The 24,710-nt window shown below is 36.0% G+C and overlaps 1 protein-coding gene across 2 annotated transcripts in view; it reads right to left on the reverse strand.

The window, feature by feature from the left end:
* Positions 1 to 24,710, reverse strand: part of COL19A1 (collagen type XIX alpha 1 chain) — a 415,341-nt gene that overhangs the window by 187,381 nt on the left and 203,250 nt on the right. For both annotated transcript variants that reach the window (XM_051855527.2, XM_051855528.2), the window contains exon 16: positions 1,759 to 1,812. In XM_051855527.2, the coding sequence (XP_051711487.1) occupies positions 1,759 to 1,812 (54 nt within the window). The remainder of the gene's footprint in view (positions 1 to 1,758; positions 1,813 to 24,710) is intronic.

Here is a 24,710-nt window from a genome sequence, read left to right on the forward strand (position 1 = left end):
TTGCCCTATAATGAAATGCTACTAGGGACTAAAGTCTAGAAGATGGAATTTAAGAAGGATTTAAATTATTATTGTGTGATTTAACAAGGCCAACACGATTTTTCTTTAATGAGAATACGACTTGATAGAAATTTTCATGAAAATAAAAGACGGGAGTCTTTACTTGAGCACAGGTCAGTAAAAGTCAATAGTGGGACACTAGACAAAGGATCACAGACTCAACCTGAAGCTGCAATACAAGGACACTGTCCCTGGCACAGGACACACTTGCTACATATTACCCTGCTCTAAATGAGACCACACATGTCCAGTTCCATTCCTGACATCTCCAGAAGATCAATGTGTCCTTTCTGAGAAGGACCATTAGCAGGTTGGGGTTGGGGTTGGGGTTGGGGTGGGTGGAAGTGTGAGGAATCCATATTATAAGCAAGTTAAGAGAATTCAGATTTTGTTAACCCAGTAAAGTAAACCTTGGTAAAATATACAATATGACCTCAAATATTTGGGGAACTCAGATGCCTTTTTTTTTTAAATTTTTTTATTTTATCTTTTTGACAGGCAGAGTGGACAGTGAGAGACAGAGAGAAAGGTCTTCCTTTTGCTGTTGGTTCACCCTCCAATGGCCGCCATGGCTGGCGCATCGCGCTGATCCGAAGGCAGGAGCCAGGTGCTTCTCCTGGTCTCCCATGGGGTGCAGGGCCCAAGCACTTGGGCCATCCTCCACTGCACTCCCTGGCCACAGCAGAGAGCTGGCCTGGAAGAGGGGCAACCGGGACAGAATCCGGCGCCCCGACCGGGCCTAGAACCTGGTGTGCCAGCGCCGCAAGGCAGAGGATTAGCCTATTGAGCCATGGCGCCGGCCCTCAGATGCATTTTAACAAACAGACTTATTTGCTAGCAGGACAAATTGCGAATAACTACTGGAAATGACTAAAAATCAGATATGGGGTTAATAAACGGGCACAGTAGAGAGGACATGGGGACCAGAGTCAGAAGCCCAACTTCAGCAGTCACTTGAACACTCTAACTCACATAATCCTCCTTTGTAAGTAACAGAAATTGATCAGACCTGTTCTATTTAACCCAAAGACTTCATGAATAATCATACAGGAAAGCACACATACATAAGTTCTGAGACTTTAGAATGATCTGGACATAGCGATAGTGGTGAGCCATAAGAATGAAATCCTCAGTGTTCAGGTGAAGACAAGCCGTCATCACTACACAGCAAGAATTCCTCTTAGCAGGTGATGAGGAGACTCGACTGGACCAGAGACACATGGTCATTACTGTAACCTCAGCTGAAATTGCAATCTATTCACTTACTGTATATTTTATCTCAATGATGAAAGGGGAGTTAAGGAAGAGTCACTGATGTTAATGATTTAATTTGCTAAAGAATGCATTTAATGTTCACAGTCTTCATAGACTTGATGAATGGGTTGAACCTCCACAAAGATACTCATCAGCTTATCACAAGAACTAAAAACATGACCAAAGTACTCTAGATCAAATTAGGGTTAATTCGTTTAGCCCAAACAATACCTCTGCACTTGTGCTGCCAGTTGTAAAAACATATAGACTATTCTGAATTGTAAAACTCTGTTGAAATCTCAAATCTGAAATTTCAGCCTTTGGATACTCAATACTCTCCTTATGTCCATTTACTTGCTATATTTTGATTTCATTTTTATCAGTGTTCAGAAATAAGTAACCCCTGGGTTAGTAATGCCCACCAGTTGTTCCAAGTTTACTTACCCTCTGACCTTCTTTTCCAGGTGGACCTTGGGGGCCTTGCATGCCTAGGGAATCCTGTGATGAAAATGAGACACATGTCAGTAGGCAGTTTCAAGTACATCTGCCTCACCAAGAATGTTGTGAAAATAATACTTATTTCATTTATTAAACCAAACTTTTAAAGTAACTTGAGCTCTGCCAAGGTTAAGCTACAGAATACATTAATAATGATGAATTGCTCTTCTATGATTATCTTTGTAGCTAACTCCAGAAAAGGACCAAAAGAGTAATTCCAAACCAGCTGTGAGATTTAATGTTCACTCCCAGTGAAAAGCACCATTTGACTGGAACCACACTTCATGAAACTACCACAAATAAATGGCAACAGTATTTCCAACAACAACAACAAAAAAACCTGTCTGTATATTTAAACTCTATAAAGAAAACTACATTTTTGGTGGAGAGTAGATCTGTAAGTATCTTCTAAGAAAACATATTGATTTAGAGCATTTAACTTTCGGCATCACGGGCATCATTTAAAGCTTTCTCATAGTGTTGTCAAGTGTTACAGAAAACAGTCATTTTTTTCAGTGCTAAAACTGTCTAGGAAACCCTAGGTGTTGTTAACTTGGAAGTCCTCTGATTTTTACTGTTACACAGGAATCCCTAGTCAAAACATGAAATTCAAAATGATGATGTTACTATATTTTTAAAATCGTATCAGTTACTGTGGCTTCTTCTGTTTTTCTAGCTGCTTCCTCCTTCCATTTTCAACAGCTCAATGTGGGGGATTTCAAGTTCATTTTCTTCTCAGTTCACATTTGCTCTCCATTACCTCATATACTTGAGGGTCTTGGGCTCTTGAAGCCAGTGATCCTGGGATCTGCAATCCCAGTTTATCTTCGAGTTGCATGCTAGGCAGACCCTCAGCTATCTCACAGGAATCCATCAAACTCTGATCTCAGCACCATCTCTCCCAACTGGGTCCTCTTCCAGCATTTCCCAACTCAATAAACTCATACAATACCCTCCTAGTGCTCTTGCCAGAAATCTAGAATTCATTCTTCATCCACCCCTCTCTCAAATGTATCCCTCACACCTGGATACCATCTCTGACTGATCTGAGCTCTAAAAAGTGTTTGGATCCATTATTTCTCTGTATTACATCTCTTTCAATAATCACTTCTGCTCATCTGAGTTTCCTGGTTGACTCTACACATTTTCCCTAAATTGTCCACATCACAGCAAAACTGATCTTCAGAAAATCTGGCTTACTTTTCCTGATTCTCTCCACAAATGCCTTGTTTCAGTCTCACAGTCACCATATTTTACTTTTCTTTTCTTTTTTTCTTTCTTTCTTTCTTTTTTTTTTTTTTTTTTTTTTTTGGTGACAGAGTTAGACAGTGAGAGAGAGAGACACAGAGAAAGGTCTTCCTTCCTCTGGTTCACTCCCCAAATGGCCGCTAAGGCCAGAACTACACGGATCTGAAGCCAGGAGCCAGGTGCTTCCTCCTGGTCTCCCAGGTGGGTGCAGGGTCCCAAGACCTGGGCCATCCTCCACTGCCTTTCCGGGCCACAGCAGAGAGCCGGACTGGAAGAGGAGCAACCGGGGCTAGAACCCGGTGCCCACATGGGATGCTGGCACCGCAGGCGGAGGATTAACCAAGTGAGCCATGGTGTGGGCCCCCATACTTTACTTTTAAAGTACTTAACATATTGAGGCTGGCGCTGTGGTGTAGTGGTTAAAGCCACCACCTGCAGTGCCAGCATCCAATATGGGCACTGGTTTGAGTCCTGGCTGCTCTACTTCTGATCCAGCTCTCTGCTATGGCCTGGGAAAGCAGTGGAAGACTGCCCAAGTTCTTGGGCCCCTGAACCCCATGTGGGAGACCTAGAAGAAGCTCCTGGCTTCGGATTGGCTAAGCTCAGGCCATTGTGGCCAATTGGGGAGTGAATCAGCGGATGGAAGACCTCTCTCTCTGCCTTTCCTTCTCCTTCTGTGTAACTCTGACTTTCAAATAAATGAATAAACCTTTAAAAAAAAGTATCTTACACAAATTAATTTCTATATCACTCACGTGTTATTAACCTGTTAGTGAAAGCAATTCACAGTTGGAAGTCAATACACTCTAATAAAATTACTGGGTAAAGGCTTACAAGGGTTTTTAAATATTTATAATTAATATATCATATGATAAGTGACTCTAATGGTTTGGAATAACTGAAAAGTCTAATGATACATATTCAAATAAGTCAGAATTAATCTTCATTTCAGAAGAAATATTTTTGTCTTTCAATTTAAAGATAATTAGTACTCATTTTTATAATATGACCTTTATCTTTAAAAGTCACAGCTAGCCTTTAAATTAAAATACCAGATGTGCTTATGATGACCCTTTGTCATCACACATACATCCATTCATTTTTTTTTTTTATAGAAAGCTTTTATTTAATAAATATAAATTTCATAAGTACAACTTTTGGATTATAGCAGTTCTTCCCCAATACCCGCCCTCCCACCCACAAATCATCCCACCTCCTACTCCTTCTCCCATCCCATTCTTCATTAAGATTCATTTTTAATTATCTTTATATACAGAAGATCAACTCTATACTAAGTAAAGATTTCAACAGTTTGTACCCACACAGACACACAAAGTACAAAGTACTGTTTGAAGACTAGTTTTACCTATAATTCTCATAGTATAACACATTAAGGACAGAGATCCTACATGGGGAGCAAGTGCACAATGACTCCTGTTGTTGATTTAACAATTGACACTCTTATTTATGATGTCAGTAATCACCCGAGGCTCTTGTCATGAGCTGCCAAGGCTATGGAAGACTCTTGAGTCCAAAAACTCTGACATTATTTAGACAAGGCCATAATCAAAGTAGAAGTTCTCTCCTCCCTTCAGAGAAATGTACCTCCTTCTTTGATGGTCTTTTCTTTCCACTAGGATCTCATTCACAGAGATCTTTCATGTAGGTAATTTTTTGCCACAGTATCTTGCCTCCCATGCCTGAAATGCTCTCATGGAATTTTTAGCTAGATCCAAGTGCCTTAAGGGATGATTCTGACACCAGAGTGCTCTTTACGGCATTTGCCATTCTATGAGTGTGCTATGTGTCCTGCTTCCCATGTTAGATCGTTCTCTCCTTTTTTAATTTTTCATAAAAACAGTGTCATATTTATATAAATTGCCAAATACTTTTATTTCATTTACAATTGTTTATTTTTCATCTACTTGAAAGGGGGAGGGAGAGAGAGAAGGGAGAGGGGAGGAGGAGGGGAGAGGGAGAGATTTTCCATCTATTGGTTCACTTTCCAAATGCCTACAAGGGCTGGACCAGGATGAAGCCAGGAGCCTCAAATTCCATCTGGGTCTCCCACGAGTGGCAGAGGCCCATGCATTTGAGCCATCATCTGCTGCCTCCCAGGCTGCATTATTAGAAAGCTGGATTAGAAATGGAACAGCTGAGCACTCTGATATGGGATACAAGTAACCCACGTGGCAGCACAACCCACTGTGTGGCAAGGTCTTCTCATATATTTTAACTTTGAATAAAAGATAGATATTTTAGCTTTCATTCAGATACTTTTAACTTCATAAAACTCAAAATTCAATATAAATTATTGTAACTAACTTTCAAAAACATTAGCACCAAAAAATCCTGCATTTGTCATCAGTTCGGAGTTCCCCTTAATCTTTGTATCCTCCATAAAAGATGAATAAAAATATCTTTATCACTTTCACTTTTTAATCTACTTTTGGAACAATTTAACATTTCAGCAGATATATGGAGGCTATGCTTTATTGATTAAGGCAGGAATACCACCAAGGGGTGAAAAAGTAATCAATTTTATTTGTAGTTTTTAAGACAACTGCCAAATGATAAATAACCAAGAGAAGCTGGCTAATGATATGAATTTTAGGGTGGTAAATTCCTAATGTACTAAGAAGAACAAGTCAAAATCCAAATATATCAAAGTATTTATTATAATAAAGTTATAGAAAGTTGTAACTTTTTTTTTTTTATAAAACTGACACAACCTTGGCTCCAGATGAAAATTTCCCCTTTTACTTTTAGGAAAACTATTATCATTTCATGAATAGTCAAACTAACATGTAATATTTTTGATATTCATCAAAATGCTGATAGCTCTTTGAGTATTTTTAAACATGAAATACCAAAACATTTATACACCAAGCATCTTCAAGGGAGTATGCTTAATTCTGAATACATAGGATCAAAAAACCCACTCCTAGTTGGAGTTATAATGTAGCAAAAGCCAACATAATACAAGAATATTAAATTTGATTTAGAATGTATTCAACAGATGGAAAATATTTATGAGAAGCTTTTGTGTGCAAGGTCAAAATAATAAGCTAAGGCACCAACTGCCCTCCATAAACCCACTAGCATGCTTTCTGAATGTTTTGCCAAGTCTGAGACCCAGTTAAGAATCTGATGGACAATTTGGAAATTATTTTTTTTTTAATTATTGATTTGAAAGGCAGAGTTACAGAGACAGACAGGCAGAAGCAGATAGATATAGACATACAGAGAGTGAGAACAAGAGATCTTCCATCTGTTAGTTCACTCCCCAAATGGCTGCAACAGCCAGGGCTGGGCCGGGTTGAAGGCAGGAGCTAGGAGCTTCATCTGGGTCTTCCAGGTGGGTACAAGGGCCTAATTACTTGGTCCATCGTCCACTGCTTTCTCAGGCACATTAGAAGGGAGCTGGATCTTAAGTGGAGTAGCCAGGACTCAAACCAGGGCCCATGTGGGATACAAGTATTGCAGGAGACAGCTTAACCCACTGTGCCACAGCACCGGCTCCTAGAAATTCTTTTTAATCTGTATAGAAGAATATTTTTCAAGAACTAAGAGATTAAATTTTGGGGATAACTGTTCACTGTTATCCAGGTCATTATCCCCACTTAGTAAAGTCAAATAATGGATTTATTTATCACTTACTACATGCATTAGATTATACCTAAGCTCCAGTTAATCAGATTTAAACTTGGACAGAGCTCAGCAGTTGTATCAGAACTCTTTCCATATGTCTTTTATATTGTGGCTTTGAAAAGGTCGTTGTGCATCATTTATCCTCCACCGATTGCAAGTCCTAGAGGAAGGAGGCTCTTTTCTGCTATGCCCTATCCCACTTCCTGACGGAACGCAATGCACATTTGTAACAATACTGAGTGTTGGCCTCAAGACACAGGTTTTTGCTCTCCATATATTCACTTTAATATTTAAAATTTTGTCTTCTATACAACATTGGAGAGTTTTTAGTGCTGTCTGCTTTCTTCTATATGAAATGGTCATTACATTCTCTGATGTCTAAGAGTATGCCTTATGGTTCATTTACGAATCAATTTTTCATCTGTAATATCATCAGTGTTATAGACATTATTCAAGTTTTTAACTACTGCTTTGCATTTAAAGATTTATATAATTTTTTCTAGTTAGAATAATCTTTAAATGTCTGTGTACACATGGTACATTTGTATAATCTGTACAATTTAAAATTTAACTTCTAAAAATGACTATCCATTTTTGCTAATTTTCCCACTGATTTTGACCACTATAAAAATAGCAGTAAATCAGACTATTTCTAGAAAATTCACAAATGTACAGATTTATCACTTTTCTGAAAGAGAAGCTTGAGAACATATTTAGGATATTCACAATGTGAACATCTGCCTGTGTCTATATAGACACTCTTTCTGTTTTTAAAAGTGGAATTCTGGATATTAAAAATGTTGACAAAGAAAGGAATTCATAAGGCTGTTACTTCTTTTGACTGGGATAAAAATATGCAAAAGATACTCTAAGCCAGCTAAACCATTTCAAGTTGCAGTGGATAGCTATTACAATGTGCTACTTTTCACTTAGCTCTCTCTGGACAATCTGCTGATTATATAAGACAAACCAAGGCTTATCATCGTGGAAGCCCATGTAAATATTTAACTGAGAAATTACTTAGAATTAACTGGTTCGGAACGGGATTTTGAAGTGTTTAACAAACACAGCAGATGTTTAGTACAGTTAATATGGTAGATTAATTGCATTTCAACACATTTGCATTTGTGAAAAGAGGCAAGATACATTCATAACTTCTCAATAAAGGAAAGGAGCTGGAGTAAAAAAAGAAGCTTCATTTTAAAGCATTATTTGTACTCTCTTGCTAGGGATGCTGAGGTACATATGATACCTAATACCCACTTCAATAAAATTGTTGTGTGAGTAAATGTATTTTAAATGTTATGATTATGGATTTGGAGTATGCTTCATAGACTTGAAATGTAAGATTAAGAATATGAATAAATTCTTAAAATACTACTAGAAGATTTTCTATGTTTCAAATAGAATGTACAAAATTAAAACGGAAAACAGTTTATCTGTTTCATGTCTTTAACATGAAATGGTGGGAACAACTTTTCTAATCTGGGACATCAGAGTGAAATCTCATTTTGTATTTATATTTGGTTCTTCTGAAAATGAATTGTTCTATGACAGGAAATAAGTTTTAAAACAGCTTAAGCAAAGTAAGTAAAAATATAATAGACATCTAGTCTAGTCATGGGAAGTACTTTTCATATTATTTGTAAGTGGAATTTAAGAATGTGCTAACAAATTAAAGGAAGACTAGTTATATGTTACTTCACAGAATTATTCTGATACTCAAAAGAATTTTCTTTAGAGTGCTAAATATTCAGTAAAGGAATTCTATGTTTATCTAAAAAGTCAATCATATCATAAGCAGCTGTCAATGTCTAATAGAAATTAGATATATTTGAAGTACAGAATATTAGACTCTCTTCTGCATACTTTTAAAAAGCCCTTACAAACCATCTCTGTAACACTGATAAGAGAGTAACAGGAAGAGGCATCACCAAAGAAAATCTCAGGAAATATTAGCGTGGATGGGAGTGATTCAATCATTACCAGCTGCAGTCAACAATTTCTGAAATTGGATGGACAACTTTTTCCTGCCTTCAACAATTTAAAAAGTAGAGGGTAGACATAGCCCTTCTAAAACTTAACCATTTTCTTTGAAAGCCCTGGAAGCATTTCAGGCATGGAACACAATGAATTATGATTGTTCCTTGTGGTTACACACATATATATTTTCATAATCACCTTTTTCCCATATTTTCTGGAGTCAGAAAATACATCTCTTATTATTCTAAAGATTACAAATAGATTGTTCTCAATGACTATGGATTCTACCAGTAAAACTGAAAATACTATAAATGAAATACTAGGTATATAAAATGTGGATCTAGAAGTCGTGGAACATCTGTACTTCCCACGAACTTTCCTCTAACAATGAACTTTGTTCCAGTTATGAAACTTTCTATTTTGCAAGCTGTATATACCATGTTCCTTTCCACTGTGCATATTACCTAGCAGTGTGCATTGCTTGCATTTAGTAGGTATTGAATGGGTTGCTCAGACTTTGATTTTTTACATTGCTCTTGATAATGAAGTAGCGACAATATTAATTTCAATAGCTACAAAAAATCTAATTTAGATAATTATATTCTTTGTCTAAAAATTCCACTTGATACCACAATAATCCAAATTATTTTTACATCTTTATGGGGTAGCATTGAAAAATGAATCCTATACATTTATTTAGAGGAGTTTGCTCTTCATAAGAGGAAGAAATATAAATGCATTCTTTAATTTTTCTTACCCTGATGAGGATTAACTACCATTTTTTAAAAAAACAACATGAATTTAAGAGATCAAAGTGCCTATATAAACCATTAGTTAATAAGAAATGAACAGTTATTTTAAATGTGTCTGTCATTTTAAATCATAGTTTCATATTTGATAATTATTCTTGATTCATTTTCATTTATCATAAGCACTTCCATATATTAGTAATTTCATATTTGTAATTATTCTTGACTATGAAAAACTTTATGTAGATTTGTTTTTGTCTGGCCTTAACTTAATAAATGAAATGGTTTGATTTAACTCAAGGCTCTGTTGACAAGTCAAAAATGGGTAGGTCATGGTCTGTCAAATCCATTTGTATCACCTATTTTGATGATTTATCCAAGGGAATATGATAGATTCAGTTTGAATGGTTAGTATGATATGATAATAGTCTGAAATTTTGGACTTTGACATAGATCAGTTGCTACATAGAGACTTGGTTTTACTGCAGACAGAAAGAAAATTCAATATGTATGTTGTTTTAAAATGCTTTTCATCATCTTCTGAAGAACGGAAAACATGTACAAATATAATAGCAAATTTAATGTCATCAATGACTTTTTGTATTTGGGGTTCACAATATGAGGGACCAAACTGCAAGAAATTTAATCTACTAGTTTTAGAATTAAAAAATAAATCAGTAAAGAGATGATTACACACAACATGAAAGGCTTAAATTTTTAATGCAGACAACTATGAAGATGGTTTATACAGTAAAAATCAGATAAAGTAATTGCAATTAAGTAGTGAAAACTATAATTTTATGAGAGAAAAGTACTTCATACTATAATAAAGAAATTTGAAAGGTATTAAATCACATACTAATGTACTTTTATTTTACAAAATTCTTTCACCTGTCTTCCTTCTTTGTTCTGGAGGTATCTGTTTTCTCTAGGAGTGTTAATATTGGAATAACAAATTTAAATACAGTGGGAGCACCAATGTTCAACTTTTGATATCCAACAAAGTACTGTTGAGTTCACATAAGATAATAGCCTGGAAGGTAGAACCCAGGAAGTGAAGAGTATCTCTAAATGGCAAATACTTGCTCACCACATATCAAGATATCCATTAATGACATTTTAATAAATAAAACTTATAAATAAAAAAAGATATCTTCACATCTAAAGTTTAACCATGACTCATGGGGCACAGAGAAGGAGATCTCAATGTAACTCTACCCAAGAAGAAATGGAAAGTAGAAAATGTGCTTCTCTTCTGTTTTCTTGAATGAATAGTTTTAGAAGAATGATGAATATTAGATACCAGTATTATTGTTTTCTGTCTTCTTGGAAAACCAAGAACAAATATCCAGAAGGTATTAGACTTCTCAGCAACAACACTGATGTTTAAAGACAATGGAGTGAAACCTTTATAATTCTGAGGGAAGTAATATTCAACTTAGAATTCTAAGCCATGTTATCAATTAAATGTCAAAGTAGGATAAAAACCTTTTAAGACAAATCTAGGAAATTTATCTTCTTTTTACATTTTTTTTCGAGATTGTTTAAAGATGTGTTCACACAAATGAAGGAATAAAGCCAAAAAGGGAGAGGACAAGCAAAGGAGGAAGCAATGAAATCAACCAAGAGTAAAAAACAGATGGAGTCAGGGCTAGTGCTGTGATGCAGTGGATTAAAATGCTACTTGCGATGTTGGCATGGCATCCTATATTGGTTTGCTTGTTCAAGTCCTAGCTGCTCCACTACCAATCCAGCTCTCTGCCTATGCACCTGGGAAAGCAGAAGATGGTCCAAGCAGTGGGATGGTCCATGCCACCCACATGGGAGAACCAGATGGAATTCTAGGCTCCTGCTTCAGTGTGGTGCAGCCCCTCCAGTTTTGGCCATTTGGGGAGTGAACCAGCATATGGAAGATTTCTCTCTAACTCTTTCAAATAATAAGTAAATCTTTAAAAAATAAATTGAGTCATAGACTGAAAATTTTGCAGTTGCACTAGAAAGTTACTGAGAATGGATTTAAAGCTTTGACTAGAACTCCTAGAACACAATGAGAAAATATGAATATTTATAAGATAATCACAGGGGAGAACAGACAATTGGAGAAACAAAAAACAGAACAAATAACAAACTACTCGAGAAGCAATGTAAACTACTTGGGTCAACAAATAATATTTAAAGTCATGAAAATGTGAATATTTTATATTTATTTAAATAAAAGTAGTATAACTTAACTACTAACTTGGAGCTGGAAAGCTGGGTTGTTTCTGTTAATACATAACTGCATAAACAAGTGACATTGTTTATAGCAATAGCTTCTGGTTTGAAGCAAAAGGTTTGGAAATTTTGACAAAGTGTCAAATTGCCCTCCAAGGAGATTATATGCACACACACTTACTCCAGAATGCATAAATGTTTTTCCACATTCTTACTGACACATAGCACCAACAAACTTTTTGACAATCTCTAGTCTTATGAGTGAAAACTAATATCTCAGAAGTTTTAATTTATATTTTTCTTATTATGAGTGAACTTGGGTATCCTTTACATGATTAACAGCCAACTTATTCTTCTTTTCTATAAACCCTATTCATATTCTTGTCCATATTTCGAAAAAACTGGGTTGCTGATCTTTTTCATTGACTCCTAGGAGCCGTTCTATAGATTAGGAAATCCAGTCCCTCTTTTAAAAATTTATCTTATTTATTTGAAAGGTAGAGTTACAGAGAAAGAAGGAGAGAGAGAGAGAGAGAGAAAGAGAGACCTTCCATCTGCTGGTTCACTCCCTAAATATCCCCAAAGGCCAGAGCCAGGCCTATTCGAAGCCAGGAGATTCCTCTGGGACTCCCACATGGGTGGCAGGGGCTCAAGCACTTGGGCCATCTCCCACTGCTTTCCCAGGCCCATTAGCAAGAAGCTGGATCAGATGTGGAGCAGCTGGGACTTGAACAAGTGCCCTTACAGGATGTTGGCATTACAGGCAGTGGCTTAACCTGCTATGCTACACTGCTGGCCCAGGAAATCCGGTCTTTTATTATGATGCAAATCATAAGTATTTTTTTCATTTTGTCCCTTGACTGATTTGATGATTTTTTCTTTGCCATATAGGCGTTTATGTGGTTAAATATACTATTTTTAGTTTATGCTTGTTTTTAATATTTAAAAAGTTATTCTCTATTAATTATTTTTAAAATGCCTATATTTTCTATAGGTCTTGTCTTAGTTTATCTTCTTCAAAATCTTGATCCATTCAATATTTTTATTGGTACAGTAATCATGAAGGGATCCAAACTTGAGTTTTCCAAATGCTAGGTATTTCAATCGAATTATTAAAATTATATTTTTACTGTGAGACTTTCATAATACTGTTTGATATTCATGAATAAATGTTAAATGAATGAAAGGATAAATATATTCAACCTGATTGGACATTCCACAATGTGTACACACAATGAAACATCACATAATATTCCATAAATAGGTATAATTTTTATATTCCTATTAAATTTTTAAATCAAATTTTTTAAGTTTTAAATTTTATTTGAAACACTAAGTTAAGCCAAACAAAATGATACTTATCTTTCATTTATTGCATGCAGCTTCAAATTTAGCTCTTGAAATTGTAAGGATTTGCCCTCATTTTCATATCTGGCTAAAGTATACAGAAAATGAGTTGGCCATAATTGTTAACAGAAGCTGTTCTCAAATTGCAATGATTTGCTACTAATTTGGATAACACAGAGTGGCTATTAATATTATATAAATTTTTTTTGACAGGCAGAGTGGACAGTGAGAGAGAGACAGAGAGAAAGGTCTTCCTTTTCCGTTGGTTCACCCTCCAATGGCAGCTGCAGCCGGTGTGCTGTGGCCGGTGCACCGCGCTGATCTGAAGCCAAGAGCCAGGTGCTTTCTCCTGGTCTTCCATGCGGGTGCAGGGTCCAAGCACTTGGGCCATCCTCCACTGCACTCCCGGGCCACAGCAGAGAGCTGGACAGGAAGAGGAGCAACCAGGACAGAATCCTGTGCCCTGACCGGGACTAGAACCCAGGGTGCCGGCGCTGCAGGCGGAGGATTAGCCTAGTGAGCCTAGGTGCTGGTCAGATAGTTAATTCTTAATTCACAAAATTAGCGAGAACTCTATGAATTAAGAGGAACTATAAGGTGAATTTTGTTAATTTATGTCTAACTAATGTGAAACATAGTTGCATTGATTATTTAGATTTTTGTGGTTGTTATGTGGGAAAAAGTGTGCTAGCACTTTTTAAAAGATTTATTTTATTAGAAAGGCAGAGTTACAGAGTGAGGGAAGAAAGAGAGAGAATGAGAATGAGAATCTTTTATCTGCTGGTTCACTCCCCAGATGGCTGGGCCAGGCTAAAGCCAGGAGTCTCTTCTGGGTCTCCCATGTGGGTGCAGGAGCTCAAACACCCACATCTTGGCCATCTTCCTATGCTTTTCCACGTGCATTAGCAGGGAGCTGGTTGGATATGCAGCAACTGGGACTGGATGCCGGTGTCACAGGCAGCGGCTTTACTTGCTACTCCACAATACTGGCATGGCTAGCAATTGTTTTCCTGACAAAAAAGACTTATCTTTAAAAATGATAGGATTCTGAGAGTTAACTAAATACATCTGAATCCTAACTAATATCTGGTAAAAATTATATGGCAGGTGAGTGGAAAAGTAGTCTACATAAAAACATTTGTTTAAATATAAGCTTTTAGAAATAGGATTAAACTGTCCAGTTACATGGCTGCATCTATTTTACAGACTGAATAGGTTAAGACTATGTCAGTGTAGCTCCAGTTCTGTGCAAGGAGCATTAATGACATAAGTCATGATACATCACAGAGACCTCCAGGATGTTCCTGTGTTACTTTTCAGTTTATTGGGTTGGTAAAATGGCTTGGAAGTTTTCTCCAAATATTTAGATTATGAAGATATCAAAGCCTGGAATAAACCCCCTAATTTTCAATTTTCAATTTACCAATCAAAGACTAGAATGTTGGCATGAGAGTAAATTACAATTAGTGTTTTCTTAACATTTTGATTGGAACAGAACAATCAGTTATTTTCAAGCTTGTGAAAAAGATTATCTCATGTACTTAATGAATGAATCAAGATAACTTGAGGGTCCAGGTACCGTATTCTTAAGTATACAGAATACATTACAGAGCTATAGCTAGTAGACAGCAACAGTGAAGAAAGGGTTAATGCAAAAAATATATAGACAGAGACTCACATTAGTGCAGAATCAAGAATACTTAGGCACGACATTTCATCATCATCTTGATAATTTTTTGATAATTAACATAATAAATTAGGAAGGAGATGGAGAACTGACATTTATTGAATATCAACTTGTGGGCCAGGGATTACAGTAGTCCTTTCATACATTTGATCTAATTTCCTTTTAACAACTCCAAGAAATAGAAGTTTTCCCTTTATAGACAGGAGATGAGTTCTCTAGAGATAACACTGAAAATGGTGAGGTGAAGCTCTGAACTTAAGCAGGTCTGATCTTAAAACTCTATTTTACATCTTATAAGTCTACTGTCACTTCCAAAGAAATTTTTGGAGCATAACATATATTTGGATATGCTTCATTTTAATCCATGAATAGGTATTTAGCTCAATTATTAAATTTAAGATATAAACTGACCCACAATAGTATCTTTAAAAATTATTTCTATAAAGGGAACAAAGTTCAAGTATTTAATATAGAGTTTTGAGAACATGATACTTCCCTACCCTACATTCCCTCCCACTCTCCCTCCTCCTACCTTTCTTATTTTTCTTTTAATTTTTATAAGGACATACTTTCAATTTACTTTATAATCACAAGCTTAACCCTCCACTAGATAAAGAATTCAACGAGTAAATACAAAAACCACTCATGTGTATAGACAGGGCTATAAACAATAATCAAATCTCAAAATACAAACACATGGAGACTGAATAGTATGCTCTTGAATTAACAGTGGGTTATAAAATAAATTGAAAGCGAAATGAAAAAATCCCTACAAATGAATGAAGATGATACTATAACATATCAAAACTTATGGGATACAGAAAAAACAATGTTATGAGGAAAGTTTAAATCAATTAGTGCTTACATCAAGAAATTGGAAAGACATCAAATAAATGATGTAACAATGCATGTCAAGGATTTAGATCCAACAATTTCACTCCTGGGGATTAACCCAAACAAAATGAAATCAGCTTATAAAAGAGTTATCTGTACCCCCATGTTCATTGTAGCTCAATTCACAATAGCTAAGATATGGAATCAACCCAGTTGTCCATCAATTGGCGACTGGATAAAGAAATTATGGTATATATATACCATATGTAGTAGCCATGAGTTAAAAAAAAAAAAAGACTAGATGGTTTCACTGCTGAATTCTACCAGACTTTATTTAACTTTTTTTCTTTTGTTGCAACAAAACAGATGCAACTGGAAACCATTATACTTAGTGAAATAAGCCAGTCCCCAAAAGACAGATACCATGTTTTCTCTAATCTGTGGTAACTAATAGAGTACCTAAAATGTATTGTACTGGAGTGAAATTGACATTTTGAAATTCAATGATTGTTTATGACTTTGTTTCTACTATTTTTTCTTCATACTATTTGTCGAATTGTTTACTTAGAGTAGGGTTAATATTACAAGTATAAAGTAAACTGAAAATAGACCTCTGTAAAAGTTGAGAGGGAATAGGAGAGGGAGGAGAAGGAAGGGTGGGACCCTGAGTGGGAGGGAGTGGAAGGAGGGAAGTATCACTATGTTTCTAAGTCTGTATATATGTAATACATGAAACTTGTATAACTTAAATAAAATTTGAAAAAAGGACAAACCAAACACAAAGTAAGCAGGAGAAAATAAATAATAAAATTATTAATAAAAATTAGAGAATAAAACAGAAACCAAAATTATAAAAATGATAAAAACAAAGATCAGTGAAATGGGAGTTTATTTTTGTTAAAATATTGGCCCAACTAACCAAAAAAAAAAAAAAAAAGAGGAGGAGGTAGAAGACTAATAAAATCAGAGATGAAAAAGATGTAACAACAGATACCACAGAAATAAAAAGAATCAGGAATTACTACAAACAACTTTATACCAATAAGCTGGAAAATCTAGAAGAAATGCATAGGTTTCTGGACACATATAATTTACCAAAATTGAGTCATGAAGACATGGAAAACCTAAACATACCAATAACCAAGACAGATTGAATCAAGCTAACTTGTCCCAAATGGTAGAGTTAGAAACATGCCTTGGGACTCCAATTCAATCCCATCAAGGTGGCATGTACTAATGCCATCTGGCCAGTCAAAGTGATCAATTTCAGTTCACAATTGATCATAATGATAGGATTAAGAGTCAAAGGGATCACACAAACAAGACTAGTGCCTGCTAATACTAACTGATAGAATCAAAAAGGGAGAGAACGATCCAACATAGGAAGCAAGATACACAGCAGACTCATAGAAGGGCAGATGTCCTAAACAGCACTCTGGCCTCAGAATCCGTCCTTAAGGCATTCGGATATGGCTGAAGAGCCCATGAAAATATTTTAGGCATGGAAAGCCAAGACACTCTGGAAAAAAAAAAAAAAAGAAGCCTAAATGAAAGATCTCAGCGAGTGAGATCCCAGTGGAAAGAACGGGGCCATCAAAGAAGGAGGTACCTTTCTCTGAAGGGAGGAGAGAACTTCCACTTTGATTACTTTGACTATGACCCTGTCAGAATAAGATCGAAGTCAGCGAACTCAAGAGGCTTCCATAGCCTTGGAAACTCATGACTAGAGTCTAGGGTTATGACTGATGCCATAAACAAGAGTGTCAAATTGTTAAGTCAACAACAAGAGTCACTGTGTACTTACTTCTCATGTGGGATCTGTCCTTAATGTGTTGTCCAATATGAAGTAATGCTATAACTAGTACTGAAACAGTATTTTACACTTTGTGTTTCTGTGTGGGTGCAAAGTGATGAAATCTTTACTTAATATATACTGAATTGATCTTCTGTATATAAAGAGAATCGAAAGTGAATCTTGATGTGAATGGAATGGGAGAGGGACCGGGAGATGGGAGGGGTGCGAGTGGGAGGGAAATTATGGGGGGGGGGAGCCATTGTAATCCATAAACTGTACTTTGGAAATTTATATTTACTAAATAAAAGTAAACAAAAAAGAAAAATATTTTAAAGGATTATTAAATGGTATGCAGTTAATGGATTACAATTCTTTAGCACAGTGAAGAAGGAAATAGAATTTTTGAGTTGGAAATGACGTTAACAACCTTCTGTTTGATTCCCAGATGTCAAAAATTGACATGCCAATATAAAAATAAGCAAATAAACAAAAATATTTGCACATTTAAGTGGAGAATCTGGACTTTCTGATCTCATACCCAGTGTTAAAGATGACCTATTGATGAATTAAACTTTATAAAGCTTCTGTTATATCTGTAGAATATTGAACAGAAGATTATTCAGTCAAGGAGATAATTCCCATTGTCTATAAACAATGTGACTTCCCCACTTCTGTGTGGGAGCAAACTGTTGAAATCTTTACTTAATGTATGCTAAACTGATCTTCTGTATATAAAGAGAATCGAAAATGAATCCTGATGTGAATGGAAAGGGAGAGGGAGTGGGAAAGGGGAGGGTTGCGGGTGGGAGGGACGTTATGAGGGGGAAGCCATTGTAATCCATAAGCTGTACTTTGGAAATTTATATTCATTAAATAAAAGTTAATAAAAAAATAAAAAAAAAGAAATTAAGGCTTAGAAAGATTAAAAGAGGCCAGCGCCGTGGCCTGCAGTGCCGGCACTCCTGGTTCTAGTTCCAGTTGGGGCGCTGGGTCTGTCCTGGTTGCTCCTCTTCCAGTCTAGCTCTCTGATGTGGCCCGGGAAGGCAGTGGAGGATGGCCCAAGTGCTTTGGCCCTACACCCGCATGGGAGACCAGGAGAAGCTCCTGTCTCCTGGGTTCGGATTGGCTCAGCGCGCTGGCCGCAAAGCCGTAGCAGCCACTTGGGGGGTGAACCAACGGAAAAAAAAAAGGAAGACCTTTCTCTCTATCTCTCTCACTGTCTAATTCTGCCTGTCTAAAAATAATTTTAAAAAATTAAAAAAAAGAAAGGTTAAAAGAAATGGTCAGGTATCAAACCCAGGCATCTAGTTTCAGGATCTGTATAACTCCTAAGCCATACTTCATGGGTTTTTGGTTTGTTAAAATCAGTGGAACAGTTAACTGGAATGACTATAATTCAAAACCTTTTAGAGAGAAATTGTTTGTGAGTTCCACTTTTATAGATCAATATAAGGCTCTACAACAAAGATTTTTAAAATGCTTAAATAGAATGGAATTTAATTAGACTAATTTTAATGTAGATCTATGACTTAAATAAATACTTGTACATACTTTGCTGCATATGAGTTTTAAAAGGATCCTAACTGTAATGGATTTGAAATATGTTACAATTTATTTTCCTAGATTACTTATTTTAACATGAAATAAAATAATTCTTTAATAAAAGTCCCAAATTGCCAATGCATTACACTTTCAGGATAGAAAGTTTTACTGTTGAAGTTTAAAATGCATAATTTAGACTTTTGATGCAAACAATTTGAAACTTCTTTTGAAGCAGAAGTAAACTATAAACAGAATGGTAGGAGAAGCTATTCTTGCTTCATTCATCTAATGAAAGATATGTAAACTGTTTCTATGTCAAGTGTTCTGACTGTAAGTTCTTCAGAAAACATAAATCTGAGGCTGCACCAGCAATCTTTCCAGGGCCTTAAGCATTCAACTCACTTGTATTTCTGTACAGAGAAGATAAAAATAGCTTTGTATTACAAAAACAGCATCTATTTTAATCAACTAATTCACTTATTTGTATTTTCCCTCCATATTTTTTAAATAAAAAGTCTGATTTTAAAGAAATATTTCAACTGAAATACTCTCATGGGCTTTTCAGCCGGATCCAAAAGCCCATGAGAGTATTTGAGGCATGGAAAGCCAAGACACTCTGGAAAAAAAAAATGACCTAAATGAAAGATCTCTGTGAGTGAGATCCCAGTGGAAAGAACGGGCCATCAAAGAAGGAGGTACCTTTCTCTGAAGGGAGGAGAGAACTTCCACTTTGACTACGACCTTGTCTAAATAAGATAAGAGTCGGTGAACTCAAAAGGCTTCCATAGCCTTGGAAACTCATGACTGGAGCATAGGGAGATTACTGATGCCATAAACAAGAGTGTCAATTTGTAAAGTCAACAACAGGAGTCACTGTGCACTTACTCCTCATGTAGGATCTCTGTCCTTAATGTGCTGTACATTGAGACTTAATGCTATAACGAGTACTCAAACAGTATATTTCACTTTGTGTTTTTACGTGGGCGCAAACCTTTGAAATCTTTACTTAATGTATACTAAACTGATCTTCTGTATATAAAGAAAATTGAAAATGAATCTTGATATGAATGGAAGGGGAGAGAGAGCGGGAAAGGGGAGTTGCGGGTTGGAGGGAAGTCATTGGGAGGGGGAAGCCATTGTAATCCATAAGCTGTACTTTGGAAATTTATATTCATTAAATAAAAGTTAAAAAAATATTTCGGGGCCGGCGCCGCGGCTCACTAGGCTAATCCTCCGCCTAGCGGCGCCGGCACACCAGGTTCTAGTCCCAGTCGGGGCGCCGGATTCTGTCCTGGTTGCTCCTCTTCCAGGCCAGCTCTCTGCTGTGGCCAGGGAGTGCAGTGGAGGATGGCCCAAGTGCTTGGAGCCTGCACCCCATGGGAGACCAGGAAAAGCACCTGGCTCCTGGCTCCTGCCATCGGATCAGCGTGGTGCGCTGGCCACAGCGCACTGGCCGCGGCGGCCATTGGAGGGTGAACCAACGGCAAAGGAAGACCTTTCTCTCTGTCTCTTTCACTGTCCACTCTGTCTGTCAAAAAAAAAAAAAAAAAAAAAAAAAAAGAGAAAAAAATATTTCAACTGATTTCTTTCTCCTGGTCCAATAGTACCCTAAAAGTTCCAATATTGTGTTGGATCACCAGTTTTAAATAATTAGAAGTGAATTAAATATGACTTACACAACTTCTAAAGACTAATGCTACTGGTTCAAATTTAGGTAACTCATAGAAAGAGTATATAAATTTTCCGATTTTGATATGTGAAGAATTTAAAATAATCTTAAACTGAATCACTTGTTAATTACCATGCTGTAATACATACATATATATATATACACACAAACATGTATAATACATGCATGCCATAGAATATTTTTCCTATTCAGAACAGAAAGAGGAATTATGTTCTTTGGGTAAATCACAAGAACTTTCCCATATTATTCACTTAAAAATTGATGGTTATAGTTCCTTAGGAATTTTAACAGGAAGTAATTATTTACTTATTGAGTCAATTCAACTGTACTTAAAATAACTGTTTAAATTATAACTCAAAATTGTACTAAAAACTATTTTCTCTGAAATAACTAGATGTTTGTATGTACCATCAGTATAACCACTGTTGTACGAATACTTGCTGACTATTTATATACTAATTACAATGGTCATTTTAAAAATGATCAGCTTTAACCACCAAATGGTTGCTTACACCAAAGAAGTTTGATGAAGTCAGCAACAATTAGTATTGTTTATATGTGTGCCCCCATTACTTACTTAGCACTTAGCACAGTTTCTAACATCTAGTAAGTATTCAACTAAGTGAATGAGTGACAGGGAGGAGCAAGGCATGGAAAGGGTCCATACCTTTTATTTAACAATTATTTTTATGTCCTCTACATACCAATTTAGGAAAAAAGATTTCAAATCTTCCCCTGTGTGAATACTCCAGGATTTCTTATGCGTTAGAGCCATCTGTTAGTCGAATGTCTTTTGGTTTATAAATGATCAGCAGAGATTTTCTCTCAGTTGTTTATAGTACTTAAGGTAGTTTTCATCAAGTGAAAGCTATATTCCTTCTCTGTGCCTAATTTTCATTTAAGCTGGGTTTATGTGACCCCAACAAACTGACATTTAAGTATCATATAGTAAGCGTGTTTAAGGCACTTCTGCTGTTGACTGACTTAACCTTTGGCTTCTGTGCAAACCTTTGGTGCCATCTGGATGAGTATTTAATAACTCCAAAGAGACAGGGCCAGAGCAACACAGTCGTTTTCCTGAAAACTAACAGTAGCGGATATGTTACATGAAATAAGCACTGTTCAACCTTCCTTCACCTGTTTCTCTTTTGACATGACAAGCAGAGGCCAGAGGGAAAGAGGAAGGAGGCAGAAATGTCAGGCAACTGCCTCATTTCACTCAGGATCTCTGCCTGCTTCTGAAGGCTCAGTCTTGTATTTCACTAAATTTATTTAATTGAGGGGAATCTGGGAACAATAGAAAGGATCTGGGAACAGTAGAAAGGATATGAAGCATACACAGTTGCAAGAAGATCCACTGCATTTATATCAAATTAAGATTTTAGCAAGTCATGACAAATAACCAAAGAATTTAAATTTATATTTGTATTTTTAAATGTTAGGGAAAACAGCTAATATAAATAGCATAATTCAAATACCTTAAATAAACCAACTAATATTTACCTTTAAGTATTTTTATTCAAAATCATTATGATCTAAGAATAATTTATCAGAATCTACCTTTAACATGGATTTGCATTATGATCTTTAGATAAATTACAGTTGAATCAAAGTATGTATGTAGTATGATACATGAGTTTTTCTTATTCAGTGTTGCTTTTAGCTCACATAAATCTTGTCAGTTATAAACATTGACAGAAAAGATACTTTAAATTCATTAGTAACTCACTAGCTAAGTGCCTTCCTGACATTAAATCCTTTAGTTTTCCCACAATCAGCTAATAATATCTTAGGAAAAAAATACTGATTCTGAATACAGTTTTGTTAATTTATTTAAGTTAGAAAATAAATTTCTACTAGTTAAAAGGTTATTTAGAAATGGCTTTTATAATCAGTTATTGAGACTCAATACAAGACAATGAAATTAGCAGTTTGACCATTCCACTCATGGTGGCAGCCAAAGATCTTTTGGAAAAATGTGATTGGTGGCATTTCCTAAAGTAAGAATGTTTACATATCATGTATGCAAAGGATATTCATGAGAAATTACCCTTTGTCGTTCATAAGGCAGTTGCTTAGAGAATTTGGTAGAATCATGGTGCTATTTGACTTTGTTTTTTATTTGTGCTATTCAAAGCAAAATTCCTATATACAGAAATCTATTTCATATTTTTATGGGCCAGAAGGCTAAATTTTATCATCTGAGAGTTAAAGTGCTGAGAATGGATAAATGAACAAGGAAAAATATGGTAAAATCTACAACTTTTACCATATCCTTTATATAATAAATGTTAGGCAAATCACAGGCAATTATAGCTTAACATATGCTCACTCTTGACTGCAGACCTGAAAATGTAAGCAGAGCCAATGGCTGAATCAGACAACAGATTTATTCTATCTGGACTCTTAAAAAAAAAAAAAAACTGAACAATTTCATAGGAAACTGAAATCCAATAAAAAAGTGACCTTGAAACACTAAAAAATGAATTTGGTGGCACAAAAAACAACCTTGTGCTAAGAGATATATGACCAAATGGTTTTACCCAAATTATTGGTAAAAAACTAATTTGCGTCTTATACAAACTATTTAAGAGTAGAGAAAGAAAGTTAATAAACTAGTTAGTCTAATACAACAAAGATTAAAAAAAAAACTAAGAAAAAATATTTCTTAAACATCAATTATTCCTTGAGGGCATACTATGTATCAAGCACCCTTCTATATCCCTGGAATTTAACTGTAAATAAAACTCATGAAGACCCTTGCCAATTTCATGGGATTAATATTCAAATGAGGAGGGAAAGTTACAACAAACAATACGCACTCAACATAGGCATTTTTTGAAAGATCTCTGTGAGTGAGATCCCAGTGGAAAGAACAGGTCTTCAAAGGAGGAGGTACCTTTCTCTGAAGGGAGGAGAGAACCTCCACTTTGAATATGACCTTGTCTAAACAAGATAAGAGTCGGAGAACTCAAGGGGCTTCCATAGCCTTGGAAACTCATGACTGGAGCATGGGGAGATTACTGAGGCCATAAACAAGAGTGTCAATTTGTAAAGTCAACAACAGGAGTCACTGTGCACTTACTCCTCATGTAGGATCTCTGTCCTTAGCGTGCTGTACATTGAGACTTAATGCTATAACGAGTACTCAAACAGTATATTTCACTTTGTGTTTCTACGGGGGTGCAAACTGTTGAAAGCTTTACTTAATGTATACTAAACTGATCTTCTGTAAAAAAAAAAAAAAAAAAAGAAGAAATTATCAATTCCCAACTTGACTCTCACTGGGATTAAACATGACAATAGGTCTGATCTGATTTCATCATCATTTAAAAAATCATCTATTATTTTTCACTTTATGTTTCTGTGTGGGAGCAAACTGTTGAAATCTTTACTTAATGTATGCTAAACTGATCTTCTGTAGATAAAGAGAATCGAAAATGAATCTTGATGTGAATGGAAGGGGAGAGGGAGTGGGAGAGGGGAGGGTTGCGGGTGGGAGGGACGTTATGGGGGGGAAGTCATTGTAATCCATAAGCTGTACTTTGGAAATTTATATTCATTAAATAAAAGTTAAAAAAAAAACACATAGGCATTTTTAATGATACCATAGAAAATCATAAGAACAATGAAAAAAGAAAATACAAGCATGTAATGAGGATTAAAAATGCCAGTTGTGTGGTGCTGCCATGGCATAGCAGGTAATGTTGCTGCCTGTGATGCTGGCATTCCATATGGGTACCGGTTCGAGACCTGGCTGCCCCATTTCTGATCCAGCTCTCTGTTAATGGCCTGGAAAAAGCAGTGTGAGATGGCCTGAGTGCTGGAGCCCCTGCTACCCACTCAGGAAACCTGGAGAAGCTCCTGGCTCCTGGTTTCAGCCAGGCCCAATGGTGGCCATTGCAGCCATCTGGGGAGTGAACCAGTGGATGGAGAATCTCTTTCTCTCTCTCTGCTTTTCTGTCTCTAACGCTGACTTTCAAATTAATAAAGAAATCTTAAAAAGAAGTCAATTGTGCATGTATGTAATTTTACATAGGATAGGCATAGATGATCACCATTGAGAATCTGAAGTAAATATTACAAGTTATTAACAAGTATTTTGAATAAATATAAAACCTCTAAGTAGGTTTAAATTTGAGTTTATACTCTGAGATA

The sequence above is a fragment of the Oryctolagus cuniculus genome, chromosome 5 (genome assembly GCF_964237555.1).
Source record: "Oryctolagus cuniculus chromosome 5, mOryCun1.1, whole genome shotgun sequence".
In the NCBI taxonomy this organism is placed as follows: domain Eukaryota; kingdom Metazoa; phylum Chordata; class Mammalia; order Lagomorpha; family Leporidae; genus Oryctolagus; species Oryctolagus cuniculus.